Genomic DNA, 27,746 nt, shown 5'->3' on the forward strand with positions numbered 1-27,746 from the left:
TTAAACATTTATGAAAATATGTTTAATCCATTTTTAGCAGCTCAATAATGTTTTCATGATGAAATAGTACCTTTCACACTGGAAAACACTTTGCTTGTAGCTTCTACACAACCTCAGCACTGCAATACAGCCAGCCTTTGGGCCAATGTGACAGCCAATTGCAAAACAGGAAAGGGGTACAATACATTTTGGAACATGGAGATTCATATATACCATCCTTTGATAATAAAAAGATAAAAGGGTATGGGGAAAGGCTGGACACAACTTTGTGCTTTTCTTAGACCACAATGCTGAGGCGATCTTGAGAGGTTATCGCTTTCTGTTGGTACAGGGAACTCTTGAATGGGCATTTTCCCTGATGCTTGTCAACTCCTAGGAGTAGCCTACACAGTTCCTTGCCTCCTTTTTCTCCCCTTTTCTCCCAAAGAGTCTGCTTCCAGCATCCTAGGAAAGCTGTATCCCTTCTTCAAGCCAGACGGACATTTTGTCATTGCTACAGCCTCTCATAAGAAGGGATCTTTCCTTCCAGCAAGCCTACCATGTTCTGCTCTCAGCACTCAGGGATCCCACAGGCACACAGGAGGTGACATCAAGACAATGGACCTGTATTTCATTAGCCAAGAATTCCAGATGATGAGTGTGATGTCATGGGCCTAAGGGACAAAGGAAGGAAAACAGCTTCCTCCTTTCTCCTTATTACTATTACTTCATGCTGAACCTCTCCCTACGTGTGAAACTTCTCATTCTTGTTTGACAGAGAAAGATGCAGAGGCACTGTGCTTGGGGAAGCATCTCTGGGTGCCCAGGATGCATCTTTTAATAAATGTTCACTATTTGCCAATAATGTGCCGTGCTCTGAACTGGGCCCCAGGGCATTTGGTGGATAATGCATCTCTGCCCTCAGGAAGTTCATGGTATAGCCTTATGGTAAAGCGAGGGAGAGGTGCAAGTAAGCTGACGACTGTAATGAAGTGTGAGGGATGCTAGGAAGGGAGAAGGCAAGGATCCTGTGGGAACACCTTGGAAGGTCTCCTAGCCCAGACCTGGAGAGGGGTTCAGTTCAAGAAGTCTTCCTAGAGAAAGTGACAGTAAAATTTAGTCTAGAATAATGAATAAGAGTGGAAGAAAGAGTACTTTGGTAAAGGGGAACAACATGTGAAAGTACGTGAAAGCTGGAGAGACAGGCAAGTCTAGATGTATAAGTGGGACAAGCAAAGTGGCCAAATCATGCAGCACCTTGAACTTCAGCCTGAGAGCGATTGGGAATAGTTGAGGCAGCAGAAGGGACATGATTAGGTTTGTTGAAGGGAGGGAGTTAAACAGGGACAAATGCCTCCCAACCTCCCTCCCAACCAGCCTACTTCCCCCACCTGCCACCGCCTGCCCTTAGCTCCCTAGCCTGGAGTCCTGTAGGTTCTGGGAGGTTCTGTAAAGTTTGGTTCTTGCCTTTGGAGTGAGGATTATGATGCTAACAGAAAGCAAGGAGGGAGGGAGAGCAGGTGAAAAGGCTACTGAAAATGTTTTTAGGAAAATTAGTACTGTACTTGGTACTTTGTACTTATTCGCCATATAAGTGTTATTTGAGGTACCAGTACCAAATCCTCCCATTACCAATTCCAAAAGCCCAACTGCCCCATCAACATTTCACTGTGTATTTTTTACAATTGTCTTCTTTCCTTTTCATATATGATTTTAAAATTCCTCCTCTTTAATAATAACACAGCCACAACTCCCACCCATCATTGTCTTGTTGTCATTAATCTTTTTAAGTACCCAATGGATCCGTAGAAGAGTTTAGAATCCCTACAAACCCCTTTCTGGCGAGGCTAGGGGTGGGCGCTACAGTTAGCTCTGAGATTGACCCCTGTGAAGTGTCACCAAGATTTCCCTCCAGCACACACAGCAGAGGGGGGGATGTGAGTTTCCAATGAAGAAGAAATGAAAATCCTTGGCTTTTCACTGTTGTAATTTAGGAGGAGAACATGAGAGAATGGAGATGATGGGGAGATTGAGAGAGAAAATAGGGGTGGAGAGAAAGTGAGAGGAAAATAGGAGGGGGAGATAGACACAAGTGAGACAGAGAAGAAAAGGGGAGGGAAATGGAGATGGGGAGAGGACAAAGGAAAGCTTCAGAGAGAGAAGAAGGAAGAGAATCAAGAAAAAAAGAGAGGGAGGGCAAGGTACTTGGGTAAGTCCCAGAGCAGTTTAAATGATGCATGAGGGAATTTGGAAAAGGGTCCAGCAGAGACATGGAGCTGCTGAAGCACCTGGGTGCTATAAGCAAATGGAGAGAGTCAAGGGAGGAGAAGACCCACCCTCCTTGCCTCTCTCCTCTGTCCAGGGCTGCCAGCTACTAGGTCATTACTCTTGGCCCCCTTGACTCCTCTGAAGTCTGCAAAGCCTGCTGTGTGTCAGTCCTGCACCGGCCCTGCCAGGGACACCTACCTATCCCTTCCCACAGTAGAGCCAGGCTAGAGAAAGGGTATCGGGGGAAGGGGGATTCTGAGAGCTACCAAGGGCCCACCAAGCTCACCAGAGATGACCAGAAGATGGAAAGCGGGAAAAGGATGCGCATCTGCAAGGATGAAGGAGATGAGGCAGCCAGACAGACAAATGGACAGACTGACAGGCAAGCAGGCCACATATGAGGAGGACTCTTAGGTTCTATATCCTCCATCCCTTGTGCCTCCACCCAGAGGACTGAGGAAAAACCTCCCCTGCCTCCTCCTTGCCTCCTTTCAGACCTGAAGCTGCCAGCTTGAGAATACTCACTGACTCCTCCACCTAAACCCTCTCAGGTCTGTTTCCCCTTTATAAAGATCATTAAGACTACTGTCGGCCCCGGCGTAGCTCCAGGGTAAAAAGGAAGCTGCTGAGGAGCAGAAAGCAGGGCAGCCTTCATACACTCCCCCAGTTGGAGAGTTAGAAGCTGGACAGAACACCTCCGGCCCTCTCCAAGCAGCATCAGCAGCCCGAGCCCCTCCCCGGCACACTGATGAGCTCTGAAACCCACTCCAGCTGCCAACGACTGTGCCTTTAAATTGCTGCTTTCGGAGGTGCATCTGGGGGGAGGTGGGAGGGAGGGAAACGTCTTTCTCCCGGTTTCCCTCCTCCCTCCCCTCCAAGACTCTCCAGGGTTTGGAGACTGGTTGCTGCCCAAAGAGAATCTCTCCCAGCTCCCGACACCGGCTTCCCTCCCGGAGTCCAGGCAAACCAGAGCAGGAGCCAGTAGGGTTATCTGTGTCAGGATCATTTTCAAGGGAAGAGTTCTGGCCCCTGACTGGTAACAGCAGGGCAGAGGAAAAGAGAGCAGAGGAGAGGGAGAGAGAGAGAAAGAACAACTCCTAGCCTGGCCCTATAGGCTCCTTGTGAGCTGGCCAAGTTGGAGAAAGACTCTGTACTTTTGGCAGTCCCCACAGGATATCCCCTCTCACCTTGGCAACCAGGCTGAGAAAGGGCTCCAGGGTCCCTGCGGAATGACAACTCGAGTTCCTGCAACCCTCTCCTTCCTTTTCCTCTGGACCCTGCCGGGGCAGGTCCTCCTCAGGTGAGCTGAGTCGAGCTGAGTCGGGGTGAGAAGGAGGTGCATGCAAACTCTGGCTGGGGGCAGCTGGGGCATCTGGCACAGTTTCTTCTAATTTTGCAAAAAACCCACATTCCGGAGGGCTCCAAGGGAAGACACACCCTCCCCCAATCAAGACCCAGGAGCCTTTTATGAAGTGGGTCAAAGCCCTGGAGCTGGTAAGAAGCCTTCTGCATGGGTGGGAGCTTTCTGGGCCTGGGGAGGGGCTAGGTAACTAAGGCCCAGAACAGAGGCCATTTGTCCTGCCATCCAATTCTATCCCCCTACCAATTTGGCCACACACTGCTCAGATCCCTAAAAGTGACACCAACATCTGCCTACCCAAGAGGCTTTGAGTAGCAGGAGTTTGCCCTAAACCCCTATCAGAATGAATCTGACCAAAGCTTGGCTTTCTGCAGTCACCCTGCCTGTCTGCACATGGCTGCTCACTGTCTCTGGGTGGGCACTAAGTGGCAGTCATTTCCTGGCCTTGGGGGCAAGACATGTTTTGGGATCCCTATACATGTTTCCCAACCCATTCCCACTTTCTCATTAGACCAGGAGACCGTCTAGGTGGACAGGGTGTGCTGAGAAAGAAAGATGGCTGTGGCGTGGGCCGAACTAACTGGCCATAAGAACAATGCCTCCCAAAGTGGAGGGGGGTAAGAGCCACCTCAGTACCATCTGCCTTCTCTTAATTCAAGGAGCACACCAAAACTGCTTGCCCCTCAGGAGCCTCCTGCCTTACTGCTTGCAGATACATTGGCTGGCTGGCAGACAGGGATGCAATATGTGGGGGGTGGTAAACTTCTGAAGAGTGAAAAGCAGCCCAAAGTGGAATGGCATCTCAGTTGGAGTTGATAGGAGGATGCAAGCAGCAGTGGGCACCCAGCTGGGCCTTGCTGGACCTCCTGGAGGGGAGGCTACCTTAAGGCCCAACCTTCAGTGGCAGCATTCCCACTTGAGCAATTAAAGCAAGGCAGGCCCTGAGGAAGTCTTGAGTCCAAGTCCTTTATTATACATATGGAAACTAAGGCCTAGAGAGGGGATGTGACCCGTCCAAGGTTACTCAGATACCCAGGAGCAGATCAGAGCTCTCTTCCTATTCCACTGCAGGGCCTTGCATGAGCAAGATTTTCAGCTCTGCAACCTTCCCCGTCTGTCAGCATTTGGGACTTTCCAGGAATGAAAGGGAGGAAGGAGTGGCTACACACAGTGACTCTGCTCTCAGGTCCACAGGGAAGGTAACCCCAGAATAAAGGGGCTAAAAGAGGGATTGGAGCCCAAGACAGCTAAGGCCACAGCTTGTGCCAGGGTCCTGGGGCTGGGGCTAGCAGGAGGGGTGAAAGTGGGGCAAGGGTCTGGCTGCTCCGTGTGCAGGGCCCTGTAGCTTGCCAGCAGGCAGGTGGCCGGTGGCCAAAAGAAGCACCTGGCTGGTGTGGACACCCTTTAGCTAAGCCATGGACTTCTGCTTGCTCCGGCATCACCACCAGCCTTCTCAGATTTTCAGTCTCCTTAGGCCACCTGCTCTAGAAGCCCCTACTTGGGACTAAGGTGACTTCTGTGCCAGAGTAAGGGCTTTCTCCCACTCAGGGGATTCAAGGATGCAGGACAGAGGTCAGGGTATAGCTGCCACTGATCTTCCCCCACTCTGGTTCCTTGGCAGCCCATTCTGGCCTGCTTGCATCATAGTATTGTGGTAGATAGACTTAGTTTTGAAGTCAATAGCTCTGGGTTTGAATTTTTACTTTAACATTTACTAGCTCTCTGATAGTGAACAAGTGGCTTTACCTGGCTGATCCTCACTCTCATCATCTATATAATGGGGATAGTAATAGTACTTATTGAGAGGATTGATGTGAGAACTAAACTAGATAAGGTGAATAAAGCATTTAGCATGGTGCCTTAGCTATTTTTATTACTGTGTCCATCACTGGCGGGTGTATAGATTTACTGGGAAAGAAGAGCCCTCTGGCTCAAAGGAGACTCGGACCCAGAAGAACAGCAGTCACCCTGACTCCAAGCCCCACAGTTCAGCAGTAGGTGAGCCAGCTCTAGACCTGGAGCAGTGGTGATGGCAGGAGGAGCAGGAGGCAAAGGGCCCAGCCAGGAGTATAGCCTGAGCTCAGGCCTTGAGCCCCACCCCTGCCCTCAAGGCTTTGCTGAGTTCCTGGTCCCTCCTCTAGCTGTTGGCTGGTAAGCAGACAAGGAAGGAGCTTTGTGCTCTTAGAGGGAAACTTGTCAAGGGAAAAAAGGACCTCTAACGTAGGCCAAAGCACACTGGCTCCTTCCTCAAAATCAAGCTGTTAGGAGGAAAAGATGGGAGTTCACCTTCTCAGCATAACCACCCTACTGGGAGGCTTTCCCATGTTCCTAGAGCCCTGCTTCTCCACCTATTTTGTTGCCAAAGCATGTTTACCTGCCTGCAGTTGCCACAACCCTGAACTGAGGTCCAGCTCAAAAGAGCTTCCTGCTAGAGCAAATGACAGAAGCCAAGTCTCCCTCTCCAGAAGCTAGGTCTTAGCACCTGTGTGGCTCAGCATGAAAGCCAAACAACTGAAACCAACTCTCAGGGAAGCAGCTATTCTTAAGCCCTTCCAATCCTTGGCTAGGCCAGAGAGGCAAAATGTTGTCATGGCCACATTATTTCCAGTGAGTGGTCACTCTTCTTTGAATGCACTCAAGGCGCCTTCAGAAAAAAGCACTGGATGAGCCTTAGGTTTGAGTCCTGATCCTGTCACTCACCAGCTCTGAGATTTGGGGCAAGTCAGTCCTCTTTCAGTTTGTTTGTTTGCTTTATATTCTACATATAAGTGAGATTATATAGTATTTGCTTTCTCTGACATTTCACTCAGCATAATACCCTCTAGGTCCATCCATATTGTCTCAAATGGCAAGATTTCTTTTTTATTGCTGTGTGATATTCCAGTGTATGTACCACATCTTTATCCATTCATCTATCGATGTTCACCTAGGTTGCTTCCATATCTTAACTATTGTAAATAATGCTGCAATAAACATAAGGGTGAATATATATTTTCAAATTAGTGTTTGTTTTCTTTTGATAGATACTCAGAAGTGGAATTGAAGGATCATGTGGTAGTTCTATTTTTAATTTTTTGAGGAAGCTCCATACTATTTTCAGTAGTGTCTGCACCAATTTACAACCCCACAAGTCCCTCCTACTTTGGAAGCCTTAGTTTTCTCGTCTATAAAATGGAAATAATAGTCCTCACCCCCATCACACTGAGAATAATGAGGGTAAAAATATCTAATATATGTGAAAGCCATTTTCTAGGACTAACTGGTGAGCTGCCATATTGTTTTGTGGCTGTTTTGTTCTCATTTTGCAAATGGGCACCCAGAGACCCTCCTCTCCCATCCTCCTTTCTGGTAGGGAGACCAGCCAGAGGTGGTTAGGAACAGGGAAAGAGAGGGTCTGTGATAAAGGCAGAATACAACTGGCCTCAGACATTTTATCTCTCCCATCCAGGGTGGCCTTGGCAAAAGAGGAAATCAAACCTGGGACCAAGGGATCCCAGCCCATGTCCCCTTCTGATTTCCTTGACAAACTTATGGGGCGGACATCTGGATATGATGCCAGGATTCGGCCCAATTTTAAAGGTAAGAATAATTCATCCTATAACACCCCCCCCCTTCTCACCTTTTTGGAGACACACTGTCAAGCCAGTCCCTCTTGCATGCTCTAAAGACAGGAAGTTGGAGGTACAAGGCTAGCTCTTACAGCTCAGAAGGAGCTTCTCCTTCCCGTTGCCCATGGGCCTGTGTAGCTGGCACTGCCTTCTTTCAGCAGTGCTCTGACCTCAAGCTCAGGGAGGGAGTCCTGAAACCTGTTCCTGGCCACCTGGAATGCCCTTCCAATGTACTGTGCTTTGCTACCCTTAGGCCCACCCGTGAACGTGACCTGCAACATCTTCATCAACAGTTTCGGCTCTGTCACTGAGACTACCATGGTAAGGCCTCTCTGTTCCCCACTTCCACTCTAGTGTGAATGAGTGAAGCCCTCTAGATAACAAACCTTTTCCCCCTCTGCAGTCCTCTTCTGGTTTCATAGTCATGGCTAAAGCCATGGTATGTATGAAGTTGGTCACTGGGAGGAACACTTTCCCCAGCCTGTGGTTTCAGTGATAAAGGCAGACTGGTCTAACCAACAGATGGTCCAGCCTGGAGGTAGCTTGCTGCAGAGCACAGGCTTTGGAATCAGAAAACCTATGCTCAAATCCTGACTACCTCAAATAGCTGTGTGACTTTAGGCAGGTTATTTAAGTCTCTTTGTCTCAGTTTCCTCATCTGTAAAATGGAAGTCATTGTAGCATTCTCCTCACAAGGTGGGTATGAGATTTAAATGAGGTGAAGCACATAAAGAAAGCACTTAGCAGACAGCCTGCACATAGTAAGTGCTCATAAATGTCTTTTCCCTTCCATCTTTGCCATATCAGCCCAAGGCAGACTTCTTCTCCAATGGAAAAAGCCCATTGCCCCTGAGATGTGATCACAGCATTTCCATCTCATGCCCCTCTCTTGTCCATGTATGGTTTGCTGGGCTCCTGGAATAACACTGCCTCTGATGGGCCCATCTCTGCACCCTCGCAGGACTATCGGGTGAATGTCTTCTTACGGCAGCAGTGGAATGACCCACGGCTGGCGTACAGAGAATATCCTGATGACTCACTGGACCTTGACCCTTCCATGCTGGACTCTATCTGGAAACCAGACCTGTTCTTTGCCAATGAGAAAGGGGCCAACTTCCATGAGGTGACCACAGACAACAAGTTACTGCGCATCTTCAAGAATGGGAATGTGCTTTACAGCATCAGGTGTGCCTGGTGGGAGAGTTTGGGTCAAAGGGAAAAAGCTAGACAGAATCTGAGGGGTGGAAGGAGGGTCCCCTGTGTTGTGCTTGGCCCCAGTAAACCAACATCACTTCTTTTTTACTGTCCCTGACAGGCTGACCCTCATTTTGTCCTGCCCAATGGACCTCAAGAACTTCCCCATGGACACCCAGACCTGCACAATGCAGCTGGAAAGCTGTAAGTGTCCCTAGAGAGTCATGGAGCAAGGCCTGGGATCCCAGCTCGTTAACTCCATCTTGTGATATTCCAGACAGGAAAAGAGCATCCTAGAGTGGGGAGGGACATCGCCAAGCACACACAATTCTTGGCACAGATGAAACTGGAAGCCAGGGCTTGCTAATGCCTAACCCAGTGTGTTTTCCCATCCCCACACAATTTGCTGGCCTGGCTGTTCCATGGGGCTAGGGAATGGGAAGGCCCTGCCTTACATATAAATTTGCTTGTGCTGGTTGTGAGGGGTCATTTGAGGAGCACTTCTTCTGTCCAAAAATGTGTTCCCTCTCACAGTGCCTAAAGTAATTCTACTTCAACTCCCCCTGGGTTAAGATATTCAAGATGCCTGTAAAACTGCCGGAGTTGGCAGGGATGGGGCAGTCTTTGAACCTTGATTCCTCATGAACACAGATAACTTTTGTAGAGAGGTGGAAGAGGACAATTCTAGATATAGGACAGTGCCCAAGGCCCCAAAGTCAGCCAAGGGCTACTCTATGACAGAGGTGCCAGCCTGCTAAAAGACAACAAAGTTGAACCATCACCTGTGTCCACTCCTTTGCCATCTCCTGGGCAAAGTGAGACTGTTAGATCAGCAGACATCCACTCAGTCCTCAGAGAAGAAGACTCATTAAGCTATTTCCAGCATGTAATAACTAGTCAACTAGAATGTGCCATATGTGGTCAACTCTTTAGAGTTCATAAACCAATTTCATGAGGCTCCCATTACCCTCTCAGAACTCTAAAAAGTAGGTGGAACATTTTACAGAAGGGGAAGTAACTTGCCCAATGTCACACAGCTACTCTGGGTAAAGGCTCTACTCTACATTTGTGAGACTTAGTGTTTCTACTCCCATTTCTACCTGACATGTGTAAATATGGTCATAGATGTGGCAGGAGCCTTCACAAACTTCTAACTCTCTGTGAGCAACTTGGCGTGTTTAGATGTTAGCTCTCCATTTTCCTCAGTTCAGGGACCTGGCTATGAGTCTGTGGTGTGCACATTGTCCCACACATGACTGGCAAGGTATAAACAGCTCTCTCCTCACTGGGGTGAGGTAGCAGAAGCCCTGGCTCTGAGACTGGTTCTGCTCAAGACATGTGGTCAGTACCCATGCTTACTCCCCTGGGTTTGAGATATGGCAGGAGGTTCCCAGCTGGGTTCCTTGACATCTTTCCAACCTTTTGACCTGCTTTCTAGGTCTGCTAGAATAATTTCTCTTTGGGCCTTTCTAATGCCTGAGAACTATGTAAGATAGGAGTCTGGAAGTCTTTCTGATTTGCCCACTTAGAATGGACCTATGAGACAACTGACCAAGTACCACCTTCAGAAAGGTTTCCCTTTCCAAGATGAGCATGGAGTTCCTAAAATCCTCATCTTACTCTTTACTCCTCATCTGTTCTTTCTGGCCAGTTCTAATCCTCACCCTACCCCTACCCAACACCCACAATCTGCGACCCTCTGCCATCTCTGTCACTTTCAGTTGGCTATACCATGAATGACGTCGTGTTTGAATGGCTAGAAGATGCTCCTGCTGTCCAAGTGGCTGAGGGGCTGACTCTGCCCCAGTTTATCTTGCGAGATGAAAAGGATCTAAGCTATTGTACCAAGTACTACAACACAGGTAAAAACCCAGGGTCTTTCCTGGCTATGAGTCAGATAAGAGCCTCCAGATGGGAGGGAAGGGGGGCAAGGCAACCAGCCTCTATGGAAGGTTTAGTCTGTGCCAGATATGGTGTTAAGTGCTTTATATTCCTCAACTCATCATGGTAAAGGTTATCAACCCCATTTTTCAGAAAGGGCAAACTGCGGTTCTAAGAAGTTAAATCAACTGTCCAAGTCACACAGCTGGTAAATTACTGATTTAGAATTCAAATTCAAATTGGTCTCATTCCAAATCCCACATTCTTGTCCCTGTCACATGCTGCAGAGCAAATGGGCCTGTCCCACTGAGTGGAAGGAGTGTTCCACCTGTCTTGGGGCCAACTTCATGGGGATGGTGGGGAAGATACATCTGGGAGTAGTCAATGACTGAGCCGAACCAGGAGGGAATAGGCCTCAGGACACTCACCAGCTTCTTGTCCACATCTCCTACTACTGCCACCACTGCCCAGCTCTCTTGAACTGGCTTGTCTTCCTAGGTGTGAAATATGGGCCAGGAAGTAGAAAGGGGCTGCCAGAGCATCTGCCCACTGCTGCTTCCTCAATTCCCCTGGCAATTTGGCTGCTAAGAGTTATAACCCTGAGATAGAGGCCACAGGATGAAGAGGAAAGATCCTTTAGGTACCTCCTATGGTGTGCCACCCTATGAATATGTGTGTTTGTGTATGTAGAGTGTTGGGAAGTGAAGAGAAGAATGGGCCATTGAGGTTTTTTTTTATATACCCTTGTTTATTTACATAATACATTCTGAATACAATAGATATATATTTTATTTTTCTTTTCTTTCATTACCCCTTTGATTCAGACCACAGTAATGTAGATTACAGCTATTATCCCTTAACTAACCATAAACATTTCTCCATACAACACATTGCAGTTCCTAAAGTTGTTTTTGTGTAACACAAAATTGAATACAAAATTTTAAAAATACAGCAATTAAAACTCAATTCCTAAAAATATTTAAAAACAAAAATTACACACACATAAAATCTAAAACACCTTTATATTTTCCACATTGCCCAAAACATAAAGTCCGCACTACTGAGTATGATATAAAAAAGCCATTGCAATCTAACCACAAGTTATCAAACTTGATTTTCCATTAGTCTCTTAATTGTCCATATCCCAGCTATATGAAACATATTCATTTTCTAAATGAATGTTGCTATAAAATGATTTTTGAGAGCCTCAATGAAAAAAAGTGTATTCCCAATATTTCCTACATGCTATTTTCTCTGCTTAGTCCATTGAAAATTTTAAAAACAGTGGGAATGGAAATTGGTATAGTTTTTATTGGGGGAGGAAAACCTTGCAATTTGTATGTAGTCCCATGGGGAGCTTATTCAAATGTTGATTCTTGGCCTCTACCCCTCAGAGATTCTGATCTGCATTTGAACAATCATCCTGAGCATTCTGGTGCAGCTGGTCCAGGGGACACGTTTTGAAAAACTTTAATCTAGAAGCTAAAAATTTTTTCCTCCCTGTTGATCCAGGAATTTATTATAAGGAAATATTCTAAAATATCATGTTGACTTTAAACCCCAAGAAGGCTCCTGGGTCACTGTTTATACTAGCAGAAACTTGAAATTGTCATAAATATCCACCAATAGGACAGAAGTTAGGTAAATTACCTAGTGCCTCTGTTTGGTGGGATATTATCCAGATGTTTAATAGGATGCTTGCAAGTTGCTTATATCAACATGGGAAAGTACAATTAGAAAAGGCTTAGATTCAAAGTTGTATACACAGAATAATTATATTGTGGTAAAATAAACAAATCAAAAGCACGTGGTTAAAAATCTTGGAAGTAAATAGCACAAAATATTTTTAAAGTAGTGTGATACATTTAGGTAAGAGCTAGAACTTTGGAGTCAGAGCAGAGCTTGAATTCCGACTCCACCATTTACCAACTAGGTGCCCTTTAGAAACATAACTCGATCTCTTCAAGCCTTAGTATCTCTATCTGTAAAATGGAAAATAATAGGTTTTTCCTGCCCTAAAGAGTTCCTATGGAATTTAAATGAGACAAACTTTATAAAGTCAGGGCACTTAGTAGGGGCTTGGTAAATGTCAGTTTATGAATATTATTCCTTCTCTACTTCTCACTTTTCTCTGTACTAAACAAGTGTGAATTTTGTCATTACAAACAAAACTGCTATTACAAAAAAAAAAAAAAAAAGGAAAGAAAAGAAAATATGGATACAGTATGGATACCTAGCAAAGGCATGTCATGGCAAGAAGTCCAGAGTGAGGTGAGGTGGGGTGGACTAAGGGAACAGTAGGAGATCACAGCATCACACAGCAGCATGTCAAAGCCATAATCAGTCATTCATGAAATCACTAGCCTTGAGGAATCAGACAGGCCTGATAACAGCAAGCCTAAGTCAGAATAAAATGACAGTTTACACATTCTCTGCTTTTTGCTTTAGTTATCCTGAGCCTCTAAGAGAAGCTCTGAACTAGTGTTTTCTTAGCCTCTGGGTGTGGGAAGCAGGGCAAAGTAAAGATGGCTGGCAGAGGTGGAAGAGCATTGGTGCATGTGCCTGCAGCCAATGCACTTTTGTTAGTGGACTAGAATGCTGCTGCCTGATGCTCTGTGGGAATCAACCCTCTGCATGCTGTGTCCACAGCTGGTTTCTCTTGGGCACTGTTTCCAGATGTTTGATTTCCTGCTGCTCTCACTTGCTTAAGACACATGCATTGTTTATTTCAGTGAATCATTGTTGCTAGAGAGCTTCTAGGGTACCAGCAAGCCCAAGCAAGGCTGACTAGATTTGAGCAGAGTCTAAGCTCATTGCTTTCTTAATAATGATCGTAGTACCAGCTACCTATGTGCTCAACACCTCAAATACATTATCTCATTTAATTCCCACAATAGCCCAGTGATGGAGTTGATATTATTATTACTCTGTTTTACAGGCAAGGAAACTGAAACTCAAAAAGGTTAGGTGTTTTGCCTGAAGTCACATAGCTAGTAAGTGGGAGGTTCAGAATTCAAACCCAAGCAGTCTGGCTCTGGAGCCCTCCTGCTCTTAATCCTCTTGCTGTGCTGTCATGTGGAAGGCCTTCTGCTGGAAACTAAAGTGCTGGGAGCAGCAGATCAAGTCCTTGATGGCTGCTCTGAGCTCTTACTCAAAACACATTTGGCACTCCCTGGGACCATTTTGAAGGTTCATTTATTGGCCCAGCAGAGGTGCCCATAGGCTGGACCTCAGAGATAAGACTGCCCTAGTTCTGCCTCTCAGGCTTAGCTGCAGGCTGGGGACCTGGGGCCTCATACCTCACCTCTTTCCTTGCAGGGAAATTCACCTGCATCGAGGTAAAGTTTCATCTGGAACGGCAAATGGGCTACTATCTGATTCAGATGTACATCCCCAGCCTACTCATCGTCATCCTGTCCTGGGTTTCCTTCTGGATCAACATGGATGCTGCCCCTGCACGTGTGGGCCTAGGCATCACCACCGTGCTCACTATGACCACTCAGAGCTCTGGCTCCCGGGCCTCTTTGCCAAAGGTGAAGAGACATGCAGTGGAACTTGCTTGCCATAGAGCTCCCCATTTCCCATTTATCCCAAGTCTCTCCTGCTCATTATTTTCCTTGGATTTAAGGTAGAGAAGAGCCATTGAGCAAGAGCAAGTGGCCTGCATTCTCTTTCTCCACAATATACAGCTAACAGTGTGGAAGCTGGGTTTGCAGATGCTGTCTGGCTAAGGAACAGGTATAGACAGTGCCTAATTTACTTTGACTTTCACCAGTGTGTCCAAGATCAAAAGACCCTTAGCAAGTAGAAAGTTTCACTCCCCCGTAGTAAGATGAGGAGTATACAGCCCAAGACAGAATGACCTTCTCAAGGTCATGGCCCACAAGAAACAAAGAAATACAAGTATTTTAAACCAACACCTGTCTCTTACTATGTCAGAAACCAGACACTATTACAAAGAGCTCTAGAGACAATGTTTGTTCTTTTGGGGTGAGAAAAAGTTGAAGTAGCAAATAGCGATTAAAGTGAGTGGATTCTGCTCATCTGGGGCCTGGTGATGTTTTGATTATGCTGAGAGATGTGTGCTAATGGGACTCAGCTAGGTTCTCCCTGCCTCAGGTCTTCATCTATGGAATTTAGAGGTCACCTCAAAGTCCTTATAGTTAGCAAGTCTCTGAAAAAAGTCAGGGAGCAAGCCCGCCTATTCTGTAAATATTTATTGAGCATATACTATGGACCAGGCACTGTACTAGGCCACAGAGAAATCATGGGAAGCAAAAGCAACATAGTTCCTTGTGGATCTTACAGTGTACATATTCCCTCTTGCTCTGATTTGATGGGAACCAGGCCCTGAGATCTCTCATCTCCTAGTGCTCATTCCTAAGAAGTTTACTGGGGACTTAAATGGGGTAATCTAGTCATCCATAGTAAATTTACCAATTTGCTATATAAGGCTGAGTAGTGGTTAAGAGGAGATCAGAGTCAAGCATATTGGGGCTTAAGTCCCAGCCTTATCATTTACTAATTGTGACCTTAGGGAAATTTCTAAACCATTCAATCTCCTCTCCTGTAATGTGGGAATAAGAATATTACCTCTTCCAGAGTGTTATTGCAAGAAATAAATAAGACAATGTATTAACACAGAAGAGTGTTTGGCGAATAATAATCACTCAGTAAATGCTACCTATTATTGTAATTATTAGGTGTCAAGGTGGAAATAACTGAGTGGTAGACCTAGGGCTAAAGCAGCTGGTGGTGATCCCAGTTATTTTTGAGATGCCAGGAAACCTTTGAGGTGGTCCAGCATCTTTAGGGATAATTGGTGGCAAAGTTAAGATTAAAGTGTCCCAGGGGAAATTGTCACAGATCTTTTCCTATGACTGTGTTTTCTAAATGGTCAAGGGTATTGAGGAGGGGCTCTGATGGCCATGTTGTGGTAGTGGCCTTGTATGAAGACCAAAGGCAGAAAAGTGGTTCAGACCTAAGAACCCTGCCCTAGTTTACTGACACTGCCATGCAAGGAGATTCTTCTCCAGCTCAGGAAGTTGCTGCAATTTATGCCTTATTCTTGCCAAGAGCACTTCTTTCTCCAGTTCTCTGCTGAAATCAAGCACAATCCATCTGCTCCCAGGAATCACTTAATTTCCTCATTTGGAAAAACTGGACTTTGTTGGAGAGTTTTGTTTTATTTTGTTTTTGCAGTATTTTGGTGCCCTCTCATCAGATTTTTTTTTTAATGCTCACTTGAGGATACTTTTTCCATCGTTTGTCAGGGAGAGTGGAAGGGAGAGAAAGGGAGAGAAACATCTATGTGAGAGAGACACATTGATTGGCTGCCTCCTGCACATGCCCTGACCAGGCTGGGGATCGCCTGCAACAGAGGTACATGCCCTTGACCGGAATCAAACCCAAGACCTTTCAGTCCGAGGGCTGACACTCTAACCACTGAACCAAACTGACTAGGGCCTCATCAGATTTTGACGACCTTTTTGTGGCCCTATTTTGTAATAAGCAAAATATGAAAGCATGTACCCTGGACAAAACAGTTTCACTGACCAGCCCCACAGAATAAGGGACTGAATAAGTCAGAGAGCTTCTGTTCACTCTTGAGTTTGTGCAACATTAGATTTGATGGGAGCCCCAAGGAAAGAGGTGGGGCCAGGTCAACGGCTTCTATAAACTACAACAATCCCACCCCCAGTACAACTCTAGTGTGAAGGATGAGCGAAGCAAAGGCTCACTTTGTGAAGGGATGCAGCTGCGATAGCCATTCCCCATGTTCTCAGGAAACCACTTCTTCTTTGCCATTATGGGGCTCCCAAAGGCACTGACCTCTGTTTCTTTGCCATTTTTGATCTACACAACTGCAGGTGGCTCAGTGCAGAATGGAAAGGCTAAATGGAAGTTTCTACCAGAGAATGACAGGTTAGACCTAAAGTAGCATCAGTTGGAGAAGTGACCCAATTCTCTCGAGATCCTGCAATCTAAATGACCCATAGTTCTTGGGGTAGGTAGTAGTGAGGAGGGCAAAAAGAGGAAACAGAAGCCAGTACAGAAAAATATATTGCTAAACCATCCACCCATCCATTCATTCATTCATCTATCTATCCATCCATTCATCCATCCATCCATCCATCCATTCCTTCAAAAAATATTTAGTATGTGCTAGGCACTTAGCTAGGCACTGGGAATTGAACAGTGGACATGACAGAAGAGTCCCTGCTGTCCAAGAGCTCAGTCTAGTGAAGAAAATGGTCAGTTATATGTGATGGATGCTAAGAAATTGTAGGTAACCTGGGCACATATAACAGAGGCAACCAACCCAGACTGGAATGATTAGGAAAGGCTTCCCAAAGAATGTGGTATCCAAAGTGAACAATAAAGTAAAAGTTATTGAAGTAAAAGAGAGAGATGGAAAGAGATTGTCCCCTTGGGAGACTACTGAAATAGTTCACCAAGGCAGGGTCATGGATTGCAAAGGGCAAGGTGAAGCTAAAGAAGTAGGCAGGGGTAACTAAGATGCCATGCTAAGGGAAGTATAGACTGTATTATAAAGGTCCTGGAGAACCAATGAAGGGTTGGTAGCAGGAGAGTGATATAATCACATTTACATTTTTAAAACAAAACTCTAGGTACTGTTTTGAGAACAGATTGGAGATGGCAAGTATAGATGCAGGGAGACCATTTAGGAAATTGTTGCAGTCCTTTGGATGAACTAGGATAGTGAGTGGATAGATTCCAAAGACATTTAAGATGTATTATTGATACACTCATCCTTAACAAGACTCTTCTTGCTGCTTAAGGTATCTTTTTCTTTTGATGGCCTAAAGCCCTTTACGGACCTCCTTTGTCATTGCCTCATTGTTAATCTTTGCAGCAGTTACTAGACAACCCTGGGGGCACAGTGAGACTGAGAGATGGTAAATGAAATAAGATCCCCTTTTAGTAGTAGGTGGCAAAATGGAAACACCAAAGGATACTTAATCAGGGTTGCCTAGCAACCCACCACCACCACCCACCTCAATGGAATGCCCCTAAAAGAGATAGAGCAGGGTTTCTCAACCTTAGCACCATTGCCATTTGGCCCAGGTAATTCCTCGTTGTGTATGTGAAGGGGGTGTGGAGTGGAGGGACTTGTGCATTGTAGTATGTTTAGCAGTGTCCTTGGCTTCTAACTACTAGATGCCAGTAGCCACCACCACCCTCAAAACTATGCAACCAAAAATGTCTCCAAATATTGCCAAATGCCCTTGGGGGATGGGTTACGCCAAATTAAGAACCATAGAGGGAGAAGGTTTATCCAGTGAGACCTGCTCCTTACCTGGAATTTTCAGTACCTGCACTGTCCAATATAGCAGAAGCTGGTGAAAGAAGTTGTCATCAATTCTGCTCCTGCTGGGGAGCCCTATAGGGTGAGCTCAGCTGCTCAAAACTATGTAGGGAGTCAGTCTAGTCGAGGAGGTAAACCTTCATAAGCCTGACTTCATACACCCCAGTTCTTAACCCTCTCTTGGTCCCACCCAGCCACAACCCTGTTCCAGGAGAAGTGAGTGTTCGATATTCACAAGGGAAACAAAAGAGAAAAGTACTTAAGGGCTGCCAAAGCAGGTAGAGAGAGGATAGCGCTAGGGACTGGATAGGTAATGCCAAGGGTGCCTTGAAATTAGAGAAGTTTCCATAGCCAGGGGCGGGTAGCACTCTCTTGGGATCCCTTCCCTGTTCTGCTCTCCAGTGTGGAATATGAGGCCCCAGCTCACCACTGAGCTCAATTCCTTAGCAGAGCCTCTTCCAAAGAGCAGCAGGAAAAAACACAGGATCAAGGGAAGAATAAGGGTGGAGGAGGGAAAGAAAGGAACTCCTAGTCTGATATTGAGACTGTAGCCTAGGTAAAAGGTTAGTGCCACTGAATCAAAGGCTCAGAACCCCTAACTCCAAGATTACACCTCCTCACTGGGTAGTCTTGGCTAATACTTTTTCTTTCTAGGCCTCAATTGTCCTCACATGTCTCATAGGGGAATAACGAACCCTGCCCAATTACCACCATGGCTGTGAGAACCCTAGTAGATAAGAGGGGCAACAAATGCATGTTGGTTGCTATTTATTGAAAGAAAATAATCAAAAAAATATAAGAATAAAAAGAATAATAAGCAGCAGAAGCAGAAGAACAAAAAGAGAAAGAAGAAAGAGAGAGAGAGAGAGAGAGAGAGAGAGAGAGAGAGAGAGAGAGAGAGAGAGAGAGAAAGAAAAGAAAGAAAGAAAGAAAGAGAGAGAGAGAGAGAGAGAGAGAGAGAGAGAGAAAGAAAGAAAGAAAGAAAGAAAGAAAGAAAGAAAGAAAGAAAGAAAGAAAGAAAGAAAGAAAGAAAGAAAGAAAGAAAAGAAAGAAAAAAGTGTAGGGAGGAAAGGCAGATGGAAATGGAGGGTGGGCAGTGCAGAGAGGTGAAGGATGATCTCTTTGACAGAGGACTTCAGACAATGGGATGTATTGTGGAACGCTTCTTTATTTTTTTAAATATACCTTTATTGATTTCAGAGAGAGGAAGAAAGAGGGAGAGAGAGAGAGAGAGAGAGAGAGAGAGAGAGAAACATCAATGATGAATCATTGATTGGCTGCCTCTTGCATGCCCCCAACTGGGGATCGAGCCCTCAACCTGGCTTGTGCCCTGACTGGGAATCGAACAGTGATCTCCTGGATCCTAGGCCAACGCTCAACCGCTGAGCCACGCCCAGCCAGGGTGGAAAGCTCCTTTAAAAACCATAAGAGCCTGGCCGGTGTGGTTCAGTGGTTGAGCATTGACCTATGATCCAGGAGATCGAAGTTCAATTCCTGGTCAGGCCACATGCCCAGGTTGCAGGCTCCATCCCTAGTAGGGGACGTGCAGGAGGAAGCTGATCAATGACTCTCTCATCACTGATGTTTCTATCTCTCTCTCTACCTCTCCCTTCCTCTCTCTGAAGTCAATAAAGATATACTAAAAAAGAAATTCAGCATAAAACTGAAGAACAGCAGGCAGTTGATATGGGCTGCCAACCCACTGGATAGGCCATGGAAGGACTCCAGAAAGGTTGACTACTCTGTTGGTGGCTGTTACAGGTGTCCTACGTGAAGGCAATTGACATCTGGATGGCTGTGTGCCTGCTCTTTGTGTTTGCTGCCCTGCTGGAGTATGCTGCTGTGAATTTTGTTTCCCGTCAGCATAAGGAATTCATAAGACTTCGAAGAAGGCAGAGGCGCCAGTACATGGTGTGTATAACTAGAAAAGGGTCCACTTCCTTTCTCCCCAGGACTCCTTTCTCCCTACTACTTCTCCCACAAACCAGACCAAACCTAGGGCTGCAAGGACTAGACAGGCAATCAGGAACCCTGGATTCTAGTCCCAGGGAGGTCACAGATAAGTAGTTTAACCCCTTTGATTCCATTTCTTTATCTGCCTATTGGAACATTAATGACTATAGGGCAGTCTACAACAGTGATTAAGAGCATGGGTACAGAGCCTGGCACATAAGCACTAAAAAATGTTAGCCAGTATTAGAACCTTATGAAGTTAGTCAATATGGGATTGCTTTGAGAATTAGTAATTGTTGCTCCTGGCTCTTCCTCCACCCAGAAGAAAGGTACCCCAGGTTGTCATATACTGATTAAGAGTTCAAGAGTCAGGCATTGGTGTCTTTCTAGGGGAGCATTATGAAAAGGTCCCCATAGCTAAGCTGGAATTGAAAAACCGTCACTTGCCTCTCTCCGGGCTGTTGGATTTCTTCGCCTTGATCTTCATTGGGCACATTAGAGTTGTTGGGTGTGAGTTGTTCTCCCGCACTCTTGTTTGTTAACCCCATATCTTCTACAATAGATGATCACCTGGGGAAATTGGTAGGGATTTTGTTGTCATGACAACGGAGGCAGTTTACCCGCATTGCCCAGATAGTGTGTTAGGTACGTTGTCATGGCAACAGAGGTGCCTGGGCCACTCTCACAGAAACAAGTACCCAGTTATGAGCAAAGCTGAAAGCCTTTCCTGATCTACATAATTGTTGCTTAATCATCACACACAGAGTTCTGGTCTGTCTTGAGCTCTGACTCCTTGATTTCTGCCTAATCTGGAGGCTCTAAAACCAAAGGGGCAAGCACGTATATGATCTCTGGAGAGGGAGAACCAGAGGAGGAGAGAAAAATTATGATCTGCGCCCCCTGTTGGGGCCAATCTAGCACTAAAGTTCTTCTCTCATCCTAACACCCCACCTCGCACCTCAACTGCTCCTGAGGTACCCCTACCATATGTCTGCACTAAAATTATCTCACAAACTACTGTCCCTTGCTGAGGTCCCTTTCTGCTGAAGGCAGGGCTTCTGTCTCATCTAGCAGTTTTTAGGAATTTATCAGTTCTTGCCGGGCTTTAATCCTTTAGTGGGACCCTGGGAATTTCGCCCTCTAGTGGAATATTCCACAACTGCATCTCCTTGAGTAGGACCCATTCTTCAACATACCTATAAGCCCTACCTATCCAATGCTGAGGGGTAGAAAAAATATACAGGCTTGGCAGAAGGGCAAGGGGGTGCACACTTCTCTAATCTAACTACCCCTACCCCCTCATTAGCTATGTCAAAACTGTCTGCAGCTACCAAAATCTTATCTTTATAGGAGTTTTTATCTTGATGCCTTCTCAATGCCTACCTTGGAAAAGAAGAGCAGGCTGCCAAACAGTTCCAGAGTCCTTTCACCAGATAAATTGCCTGTGTGGGTGTCCCAGCAACGGAAGACTGCTGCAGTTAATGTAGAGCTGCTCCAGGTTGACACTAGTCTCACCACCTCCCCTGCATCTCTCCTTTCCCCAACTGTTCACGACCTCTCCCCTCCTGGTTATATATAGGTTGATCCTGATATCATAATGGAGTCTGTCATAACCAATGCTCAATTATGACATAACAGCAGCCTGGGCCCTGATTAGGCTCCTAGATCCTGCCCAAAAGTGGGTTGGGCTTAATATTAATGTAAATAAAACCTGAAAATCCAAACCTGTGCCATTAGTCCATGTCCCGTATTGAGTTCCCTACGGCCATTGCTATCCCAGAGGAATGGTAGCAGGGATCCTAGAAGTCACTGAGCAGGCTGGAAATATTGATGCAGAGTTAATCCATTTCTAGAATCTCTCTCTTGGCCCTGCTGGAGAAGCAGCAATCTTTATTCTGAGAGGAGCCCTTTAAGGGAGAGAAGATAATCCATATGCTTTTCAGGGAACCCTTAGCCAAGAGCAAGTTAGGAGTGGTAGGAGCCAGCCAGCTCCAGGCTTATTACTGTTCTTCTCTAATCTCTCCTCAACCACCCATCTCCACTGCATAGTGATCTTCTTCCATGTCACTGTCTAAGATAGTTTACCTTTTCCCCATACATTTCTGATGTGTCTTTCCAGCTAGTCTAAGCATCACAGGGAAGGGTCTGTCTCTTGTTTTTACTTTATTTTATTTTTAATATATATTTATTGATTTCAGAGAGAGGAAGGGAGAGGGAGAGAAAGAGAAGCATCAATGATGAGAGAGTCGTCATTGATCGGCTGCCTCCTGCACGCCCCCAACTGGGGATCGAGCCTGCAACCTGGGCATATGCCCTGACTTGGAATTGAACCGTGATCTCCTGGATCCCAGGTCGATGCTCTACCGCTGAGCCACACTCGGCCAGGCTGTCTCTTGTTTTTATAACCTCAATGAGCCCTAGCACCAGGCTCTGGGCACAGCACCATATAACCCAGTTCACCAACCTTTGCAGGCTGACTGGCAAGGGCTCTTTCAAGCTGGAAATGAAGCCTTGACATTATCAACAGAATACCTTGAGAAATGGAAGAAATTTCAAACTACTGCCAAATCTGCTTGGCACCAGAATGCTGCTTCTCTCTCTCCCTTCCCCAGCACCTTCCCCCATTCTCCAATCTCTTCTCTTCACTTCAATACCTATCAGTCAATACCTATCACTCTTCCCCATATCCACACCTAACCTCCCACACTGTGCATTCCCCCCCCAGCTTGGTTTTGGAATATCTTCCCTCTCTAGTTCCCCCACCCTCCTCCCCTATATATAGCTACCACAAAAATGTTCTATTTCAATAGTCATGGAAGTCATAATGTAGTGTTTAAGTCTCCATTGTCCCAACACGCAGACACACACACACACACAAACACACACCCCTCTGAATTGGACCTAAATAGATAACACCCAAATCCAGGACCCCTACCCTTGGATTTCAGGCCACTTATCTTTGCTCTCCCAACTACAAATGGTACAGTATGTTAAAAAAAAAAAAAAAAAAAAAGTTTAATCCAAGAACAGTTTACTCTATTAGCCACATTTTTTTCTCTTGTGTAAAATAGCATTTTTCAGCCTGGGAAATATTTGGAAATATTTCCCTTTAGATTTAATGTGATTGGAGAAAAGGGAAAATAATTAGATCTGTAAATTTTTATATATATATTTTTTATTTCAGAGAGAGGAAGGGAAAGGGAGAGAGAGAAAGAAACATCAATGATAAGAGTCATTTAATTAGATCTATAGAAACAGAACAACCCTTGGATTCAACTCTCTTTCAGAGCTTTTCACAAATATATTTTGTGCTTGTATCTTCTAGCTGGGGGGCTGAGGAGGGAATCAAGATGAGCAGTGGGGAATAGGGAATCTGAGTGACCCTAACTGGAAAGCAAAATAAAGTAATTTTTATTTACCCCCTTATTTTTTAATTACTTGGGACTTTTTTTTTTTTTTTTTTTGCCTCTGGTTCTTCACCTCTAAAATGGGTCCAGCACAACCTCTCATGTAGGAATAATGTGGAAATTAATTTGAGAATACAGGTGAGGTGAGCCAGGGACTTTGGTGACTGCAGTTATGTAAATAACTTTGAGCAGAGAGCTAAGGCTGCCCCACTACAACAACTCAGGGTCAAAGCACAACCATAGTTCTGAATTGCCTCTGGCCTACACACATACAACTATCTCCACAAAACCTGGCAAAATCAAGGATTGGGTAACAAAGCTCTCCAGTGGGCAGACTTAGGAAAGATTCTTCCCTCTGCCAAAGGTACCACTCTTTCTAGCCTGAAGAGCATCAGGACATTGTGCAGAGGTGAGGCAAGGAGTAATTATTTTTTCTGCCAAGGACTTTGTAACTGAGTAAGATTCTTCAGTTTAAGACCTTGAGAAGATGCTGGCTTCATGTGAACGAAGCCATTCCCTGTCCTATATTCTGAAGCATGTGGCTCATCAGATCATTCATTTATTCAACTGATATCCACTGGGTGCCTACTAGATGACAAATACTGTGCTAAGCCCTGGGGACACAGCAGTGAACAAGAATGATGCTCTTTCCCAAGTTCGTACCATGAGCCCATAAGAAGCAGGGAAAGAGGCAGGATATGTGGCCGAATCTCTGCCCTGAGCTTGCCTTCGCCTGATTCCTGGTGATAGGCTAGGCCTTCTAGTGATGTAATAATAAAGGGTCACTGGGACCCACCAGACCAACATCTCATTTATAAAGCTATTTTACAATGTATTACCACAGCTGCAGAGGTCCCATTATGATGACCTTACAATGTCCTTCTAACTGCACAGCATGTGTAAAAATCTACTTTTTTTCACATTTTATGTATATTTATGTCACATCCATTCAATATGCATATATCTTATTCAGTTTTAGCACTGAAAGTCCCCAGCCTCAGGAAGCCCTCAGTCCTGAGCAAACTAAGAAGGTAGTTGGCATCATCCCACAAGGGGATATTTCACTTCAGGTGACTTCTTAGCTGAAACTTTTACTCTTGTAAACATCAGTACTCTTAAAAATTTTAACCACCTTTGAATGAAGTATTTCTAAGTTCTGGTATATATTTACCTGTCTTCTGTCTAATTTTCAAGCTGTGGACTATCATTTCTGATGGCAGTATGTCCTTTAGAAGTAGGCAAAATTAGGTGTGTTTGACTTGTATATAAATGAAGAGTAAATAAGATCTGTGTGGGAGGCCTGAAGGGCTCTTATATGAGTAAAGCTCTCTCTATTGATCACTCAGGGGCTTTGGTTCTCTCTCTTTATCTATCTATCTATATATCTATCTATCTATCTATCATCTATCTATCATCTATCATCTATCTATCTAATCTTTCTCTCTATCTCTACCTCTATCTCTATATTTCTGTCCTTACTTCCTGGTTCTCAACTGTGTTATAGCTACTTAAAGTTGTCAGCTGATGATTAGATAAATGAACTTTGCATAGTCTGCTACATTACTTAGTGCTTATATAAAATTTACCTCCTCAATGTTAGTATGTTCATCATAATGCAGATGAAAGGAATGTGTATTGGGTAACAAATGTTACCCTAGCTGTACTGATCCTTATGTCAAAATTGGCTGATTTGCAAAGAAACACATGTATCTGCAAAAGAGTAATCAGCTTTACGTAATTTGGATAACCCATTATGTTATTTAAAATTTTTGGAATTTTCAGCTTTGAGTTGAGATAATTTTTTAAAGATACTATGTACATGGAGAATTAATTCTTAAGCTCTTAAAAGTCATTGAATTCATGTTCACCAGTCTAAAAATATCAGCTGTGCTTTCTAAAGCTTTCACTGTTCTGTTTATTCTGTTTATTAACAGTCAGAGATAACTTGACATTGAAATGTTCCTCCCACAGTGGGTTGGCATTTCACTGGGTTTTAGATGGCTCTAAATGATGTTATGCATTTTTTAAAAGCATCTTGGGGCTTATCTGCAAGTGGAAGTTGAATAGTAACATACCATACGATACTTAGCATACATGTATCTCACAAGTAGTTTTGTAGCCATAAAAAAAAAAGCATGCAAAGGGCCTGTGTCCCCAAACACTTCATCTACATAGCTTCACCTGTGAGATATTTGTGTGGACTGATCTCTATCTTTTTGCCTTAGAGCTGTGACCTCACATTCTGCCTTTTCTTCCATGTAATTCCAGGAGGAAGACATCGTCCAAGAAAGTCGCTTCCATTTCCATGGCTATGGCCTGGGCCACTTCCTGCAGACAAGGGATGGAGGTCTGATGGAAGGTTCCAGCATTTATAACCCCCAGCCTCCAGCCCCTCTTCTAAGGGAGAGAGAAACCATGGGGAAATACTACGTGGACCGAGCCAAGAAGATTGACACCATCTCTCGGGCTGCCTTCCCTTTCACTTTCCTCATCTTCAACATCTTCTACTGGGTTGTCTATAAAGTGCTACGATCAGAAGATATCCAACAGGCACTGTGAATAAGGTGGGGGCTAGAGAGCCCAGCTGTTGGCCTCTTGCTTCCTCCTGGATGGGCTTTTCCCCTCCATTAGATTCTACCAGGCGGTTAAACAGTTCCTTCCTGATCTCCCACTCAGAACTTCATCAGCCAATCCCAAAATTATGTGGGTCTACACTACATAATGCCAACGGTGTTTACACAAGATGGTTTGTCTACCATAACCCAGATTTTCTCCATGCTATCCCATTTCTCATGAGAGTAAATTTTGGCCATATTCGTGGAACTGGATGACCTTCTTCCCTTGCTGAAGCCTCTCTGTTTTCCATTTCTCTAGTGGAGACTATTCAGACCACTGCTACTAGATCCTGGCATTTGTCATCTTAATCTGCACCGCTCTTTGTCCTGCCACATCCCACCCAGAGCCTGGCCTTTACTGTATGCTCTGTCCCTCCTACCACAGGCTCAAATAAGGAGTCTTTCCCATCCACAGATGCTGCCCTGTGTGATCCAGTCAGGTTTTCTTGACTGTGGGAAGAAGGCAAGGTAACAGGTTCCCCACCTCTCAGCAAGGTTGGAATAGTCATGGGCTGCTCTGGCTTAGGGCATTGCTATACAACCCAACAGAGAGGTCTCCAGGTCTCCTAAGATGTTCAACACTGTCAGAATGAAGTCAGGAATTTTGGACTTTCAGAAAGACCACCCTTCCAGACCTACCTGAGCTCCCTGGTTTCAGAAATATGTTTTATTCCCTAATTAACAAGGTATGTTTAGCTGCTGGAAAGTGTAAAAAAGGGCTTACTCTTTAAGGAACTTACTCACTGATGCAAGAAAACTTTCAAGAAAAGTGAAATCCAAGGCAGCAGGACCCAGGAGAAACTATCCTCAGAATCTTTTGTTGGCTGGGGTTTCATTTGTTTCTTTTCTACAGTCTCTTTATTTCCCAGAACCAATCATTTTGCTTCAAGATGCCTGGGAGGAGGAACTAGGCATATAGAGGGATCCCTATCCTGGACAAACATTGACTTGGCCAACCTCATGTTCTGGGGTGACCCGTGACAGATGACCACCAGAGCTTGTGTTTGAATTTCTGGAGCCTTTATTAGCTGGCCAGCAGCTACAGTTGCAACGTCTCACCCATATAAGAGCCGAACTGCAGCCCCGACCCTTAGTTCTTCCCTCATTTTATACTCAGTAAACACAAAGGCACTGTGGTAAGGGGGTTTCCAATAATTTGTTGGGTTATCAGCTTTTGTTGCAAGAAACAAGGGGGGACCTTTAGCAACACAAAAGGGATGATTTAAACACAATGTCTTGCAATGAGTAATAGGGTTATGCTTGGCTAGAGCATAACTGGTAATGTTCTTTCTATAGGAACTCAGGGGGAGCGGTAATTATTGAGCTAGCTTGTTGGGCCTTGTCTTGTACAATAGGGATCTCATTCTACCTTTACTGTTAGTTTGTTAGGTATATTCTTCTGGCCATGGTGGCTAGAACACTCAGGGCAGTACAATAGTTATAGAAGTTAAAGAACCATAAGTTGAATTATTTCTTAACCATTCTCTTGCTTTATTTCTCCTTCTACAGTTAAGAGGGATAGCAGTCATTCAAAGATATCAGAAATGTCAGAATAGAGAGGGTGTGGAAGAGTACATTTTGAGCCTGACACAACACATGGACATGGAGAAGCATGGGCCTAGCACACTGAGTCCTTTGAAATGACCCAACACTGAGGAATGAAAAAGGCAAGATTAAAGTGCAGGGCAAACAGCTGGAAGGCAGAGGTGATCAAATGATCTCTTAAACGTCTTCACTTTTTCCCTGGACCTAGAACAAAGAACTATGTAAATCCAATCTCTCTCTCTCTCTCTCTCTCTCTCTCTCCCCCCCTCCCCCTTCCTTCTCCCTCCCTTCCCCTCTCTCTCCTCTCTCTTTCTTTCTTCCCTCCCTCTCTTCCTCAAAATGGTGTTCCAAATTAAAAATCAATAAATCTAGTGACCAAAGTAAATCTTATATTCAAACCAAGAATTCAGTTCTCCCCCACTTTTTTTCCTATTGATGTCTGTTCTTTCCTATTCATTAAGATATTCCTCTTGTCCATTTCTTAACTTCGAAGAGAGTATTCTGGGCTGGCCGGGGTAGCTGGACCAGAAGTTAAACTTATTGATGATATTAATTATGACTCTTGCGCCAAGGAGATTCAAAAGTAAAGGACTGGCCAGGCCAGTG

General features: G+C 45.0%; 1 protein-coding gene across 1 annotated transcript; it reads left to right on the forward strand.

Annotated features, from left to right (window-relative positions):
• Window positions 1-3,125: 3,125 nt before the first annotated feature.
• On the forward strand, window positions 3,126-27,540 carry LOC308551299 (glycine receptor subunit alpha-4). Its single transcript, XM_081125769.1, has 9 exons — window positions 3,126-3,547; window positions 7,056-7,186; window positions 7,469-7,536; window positions 8,177-8,400; window positions 8,531-8,613; window positions 10,131-10,271; window positions 13,609-13,823; window positions 19,382-19,531; window positions 25,249-27,540. The coding sequence occupies exons 1-9, from the start codon at window positions 3,477-3,479 to the stop codon at window positions 25,537-25,539; spliced, it is 1,374 nt and encodes a 457-aa protein (XP_080981895.1). The 5' UTR covers window positions 3,126-3,476; the 3' UTR covers window positions 25,540-27,540.
• Window positions 27,541-27,746: the final 206 nt, after the last annotated feature.

Source organism: Miniopterus schreibersii (genome assembly GCF_964146895.1).
Source record: "Miniopterus schreibersii genome assembly, chromosome: X".
Classification (NCBI taxonomy): domain Eukaryota; kingdom Metazoa; phylum Chordata; class Mammalia; order Chiroptera; family Miniopteridae; genus Miniopterus; species Miniopterus schreibersii.

Coding starts and splice junctions, on each gene's coding strand:
- LOC308551299 (XM_081125769.1), top strand. CDS start 3,477: ATGACAACTCGAGTTCCTGCAACCCTCTCCTTCCTTTTCCTCTGGACC. Junction 8,401..8,530: donor AATGTGCTTTACAGCATCAG/GTGTGCCTGGTG, acceptor TGTCCCTGACAG/GCTGACCCTCATTTTGTCCT. Junction 8,614..10,130: donor CACAATGCAGCTGGAAAGCT/GTAAGTGTCCCT, acceptor TGTCACTTTCAG/TTGGCTATACCATGAATGAC.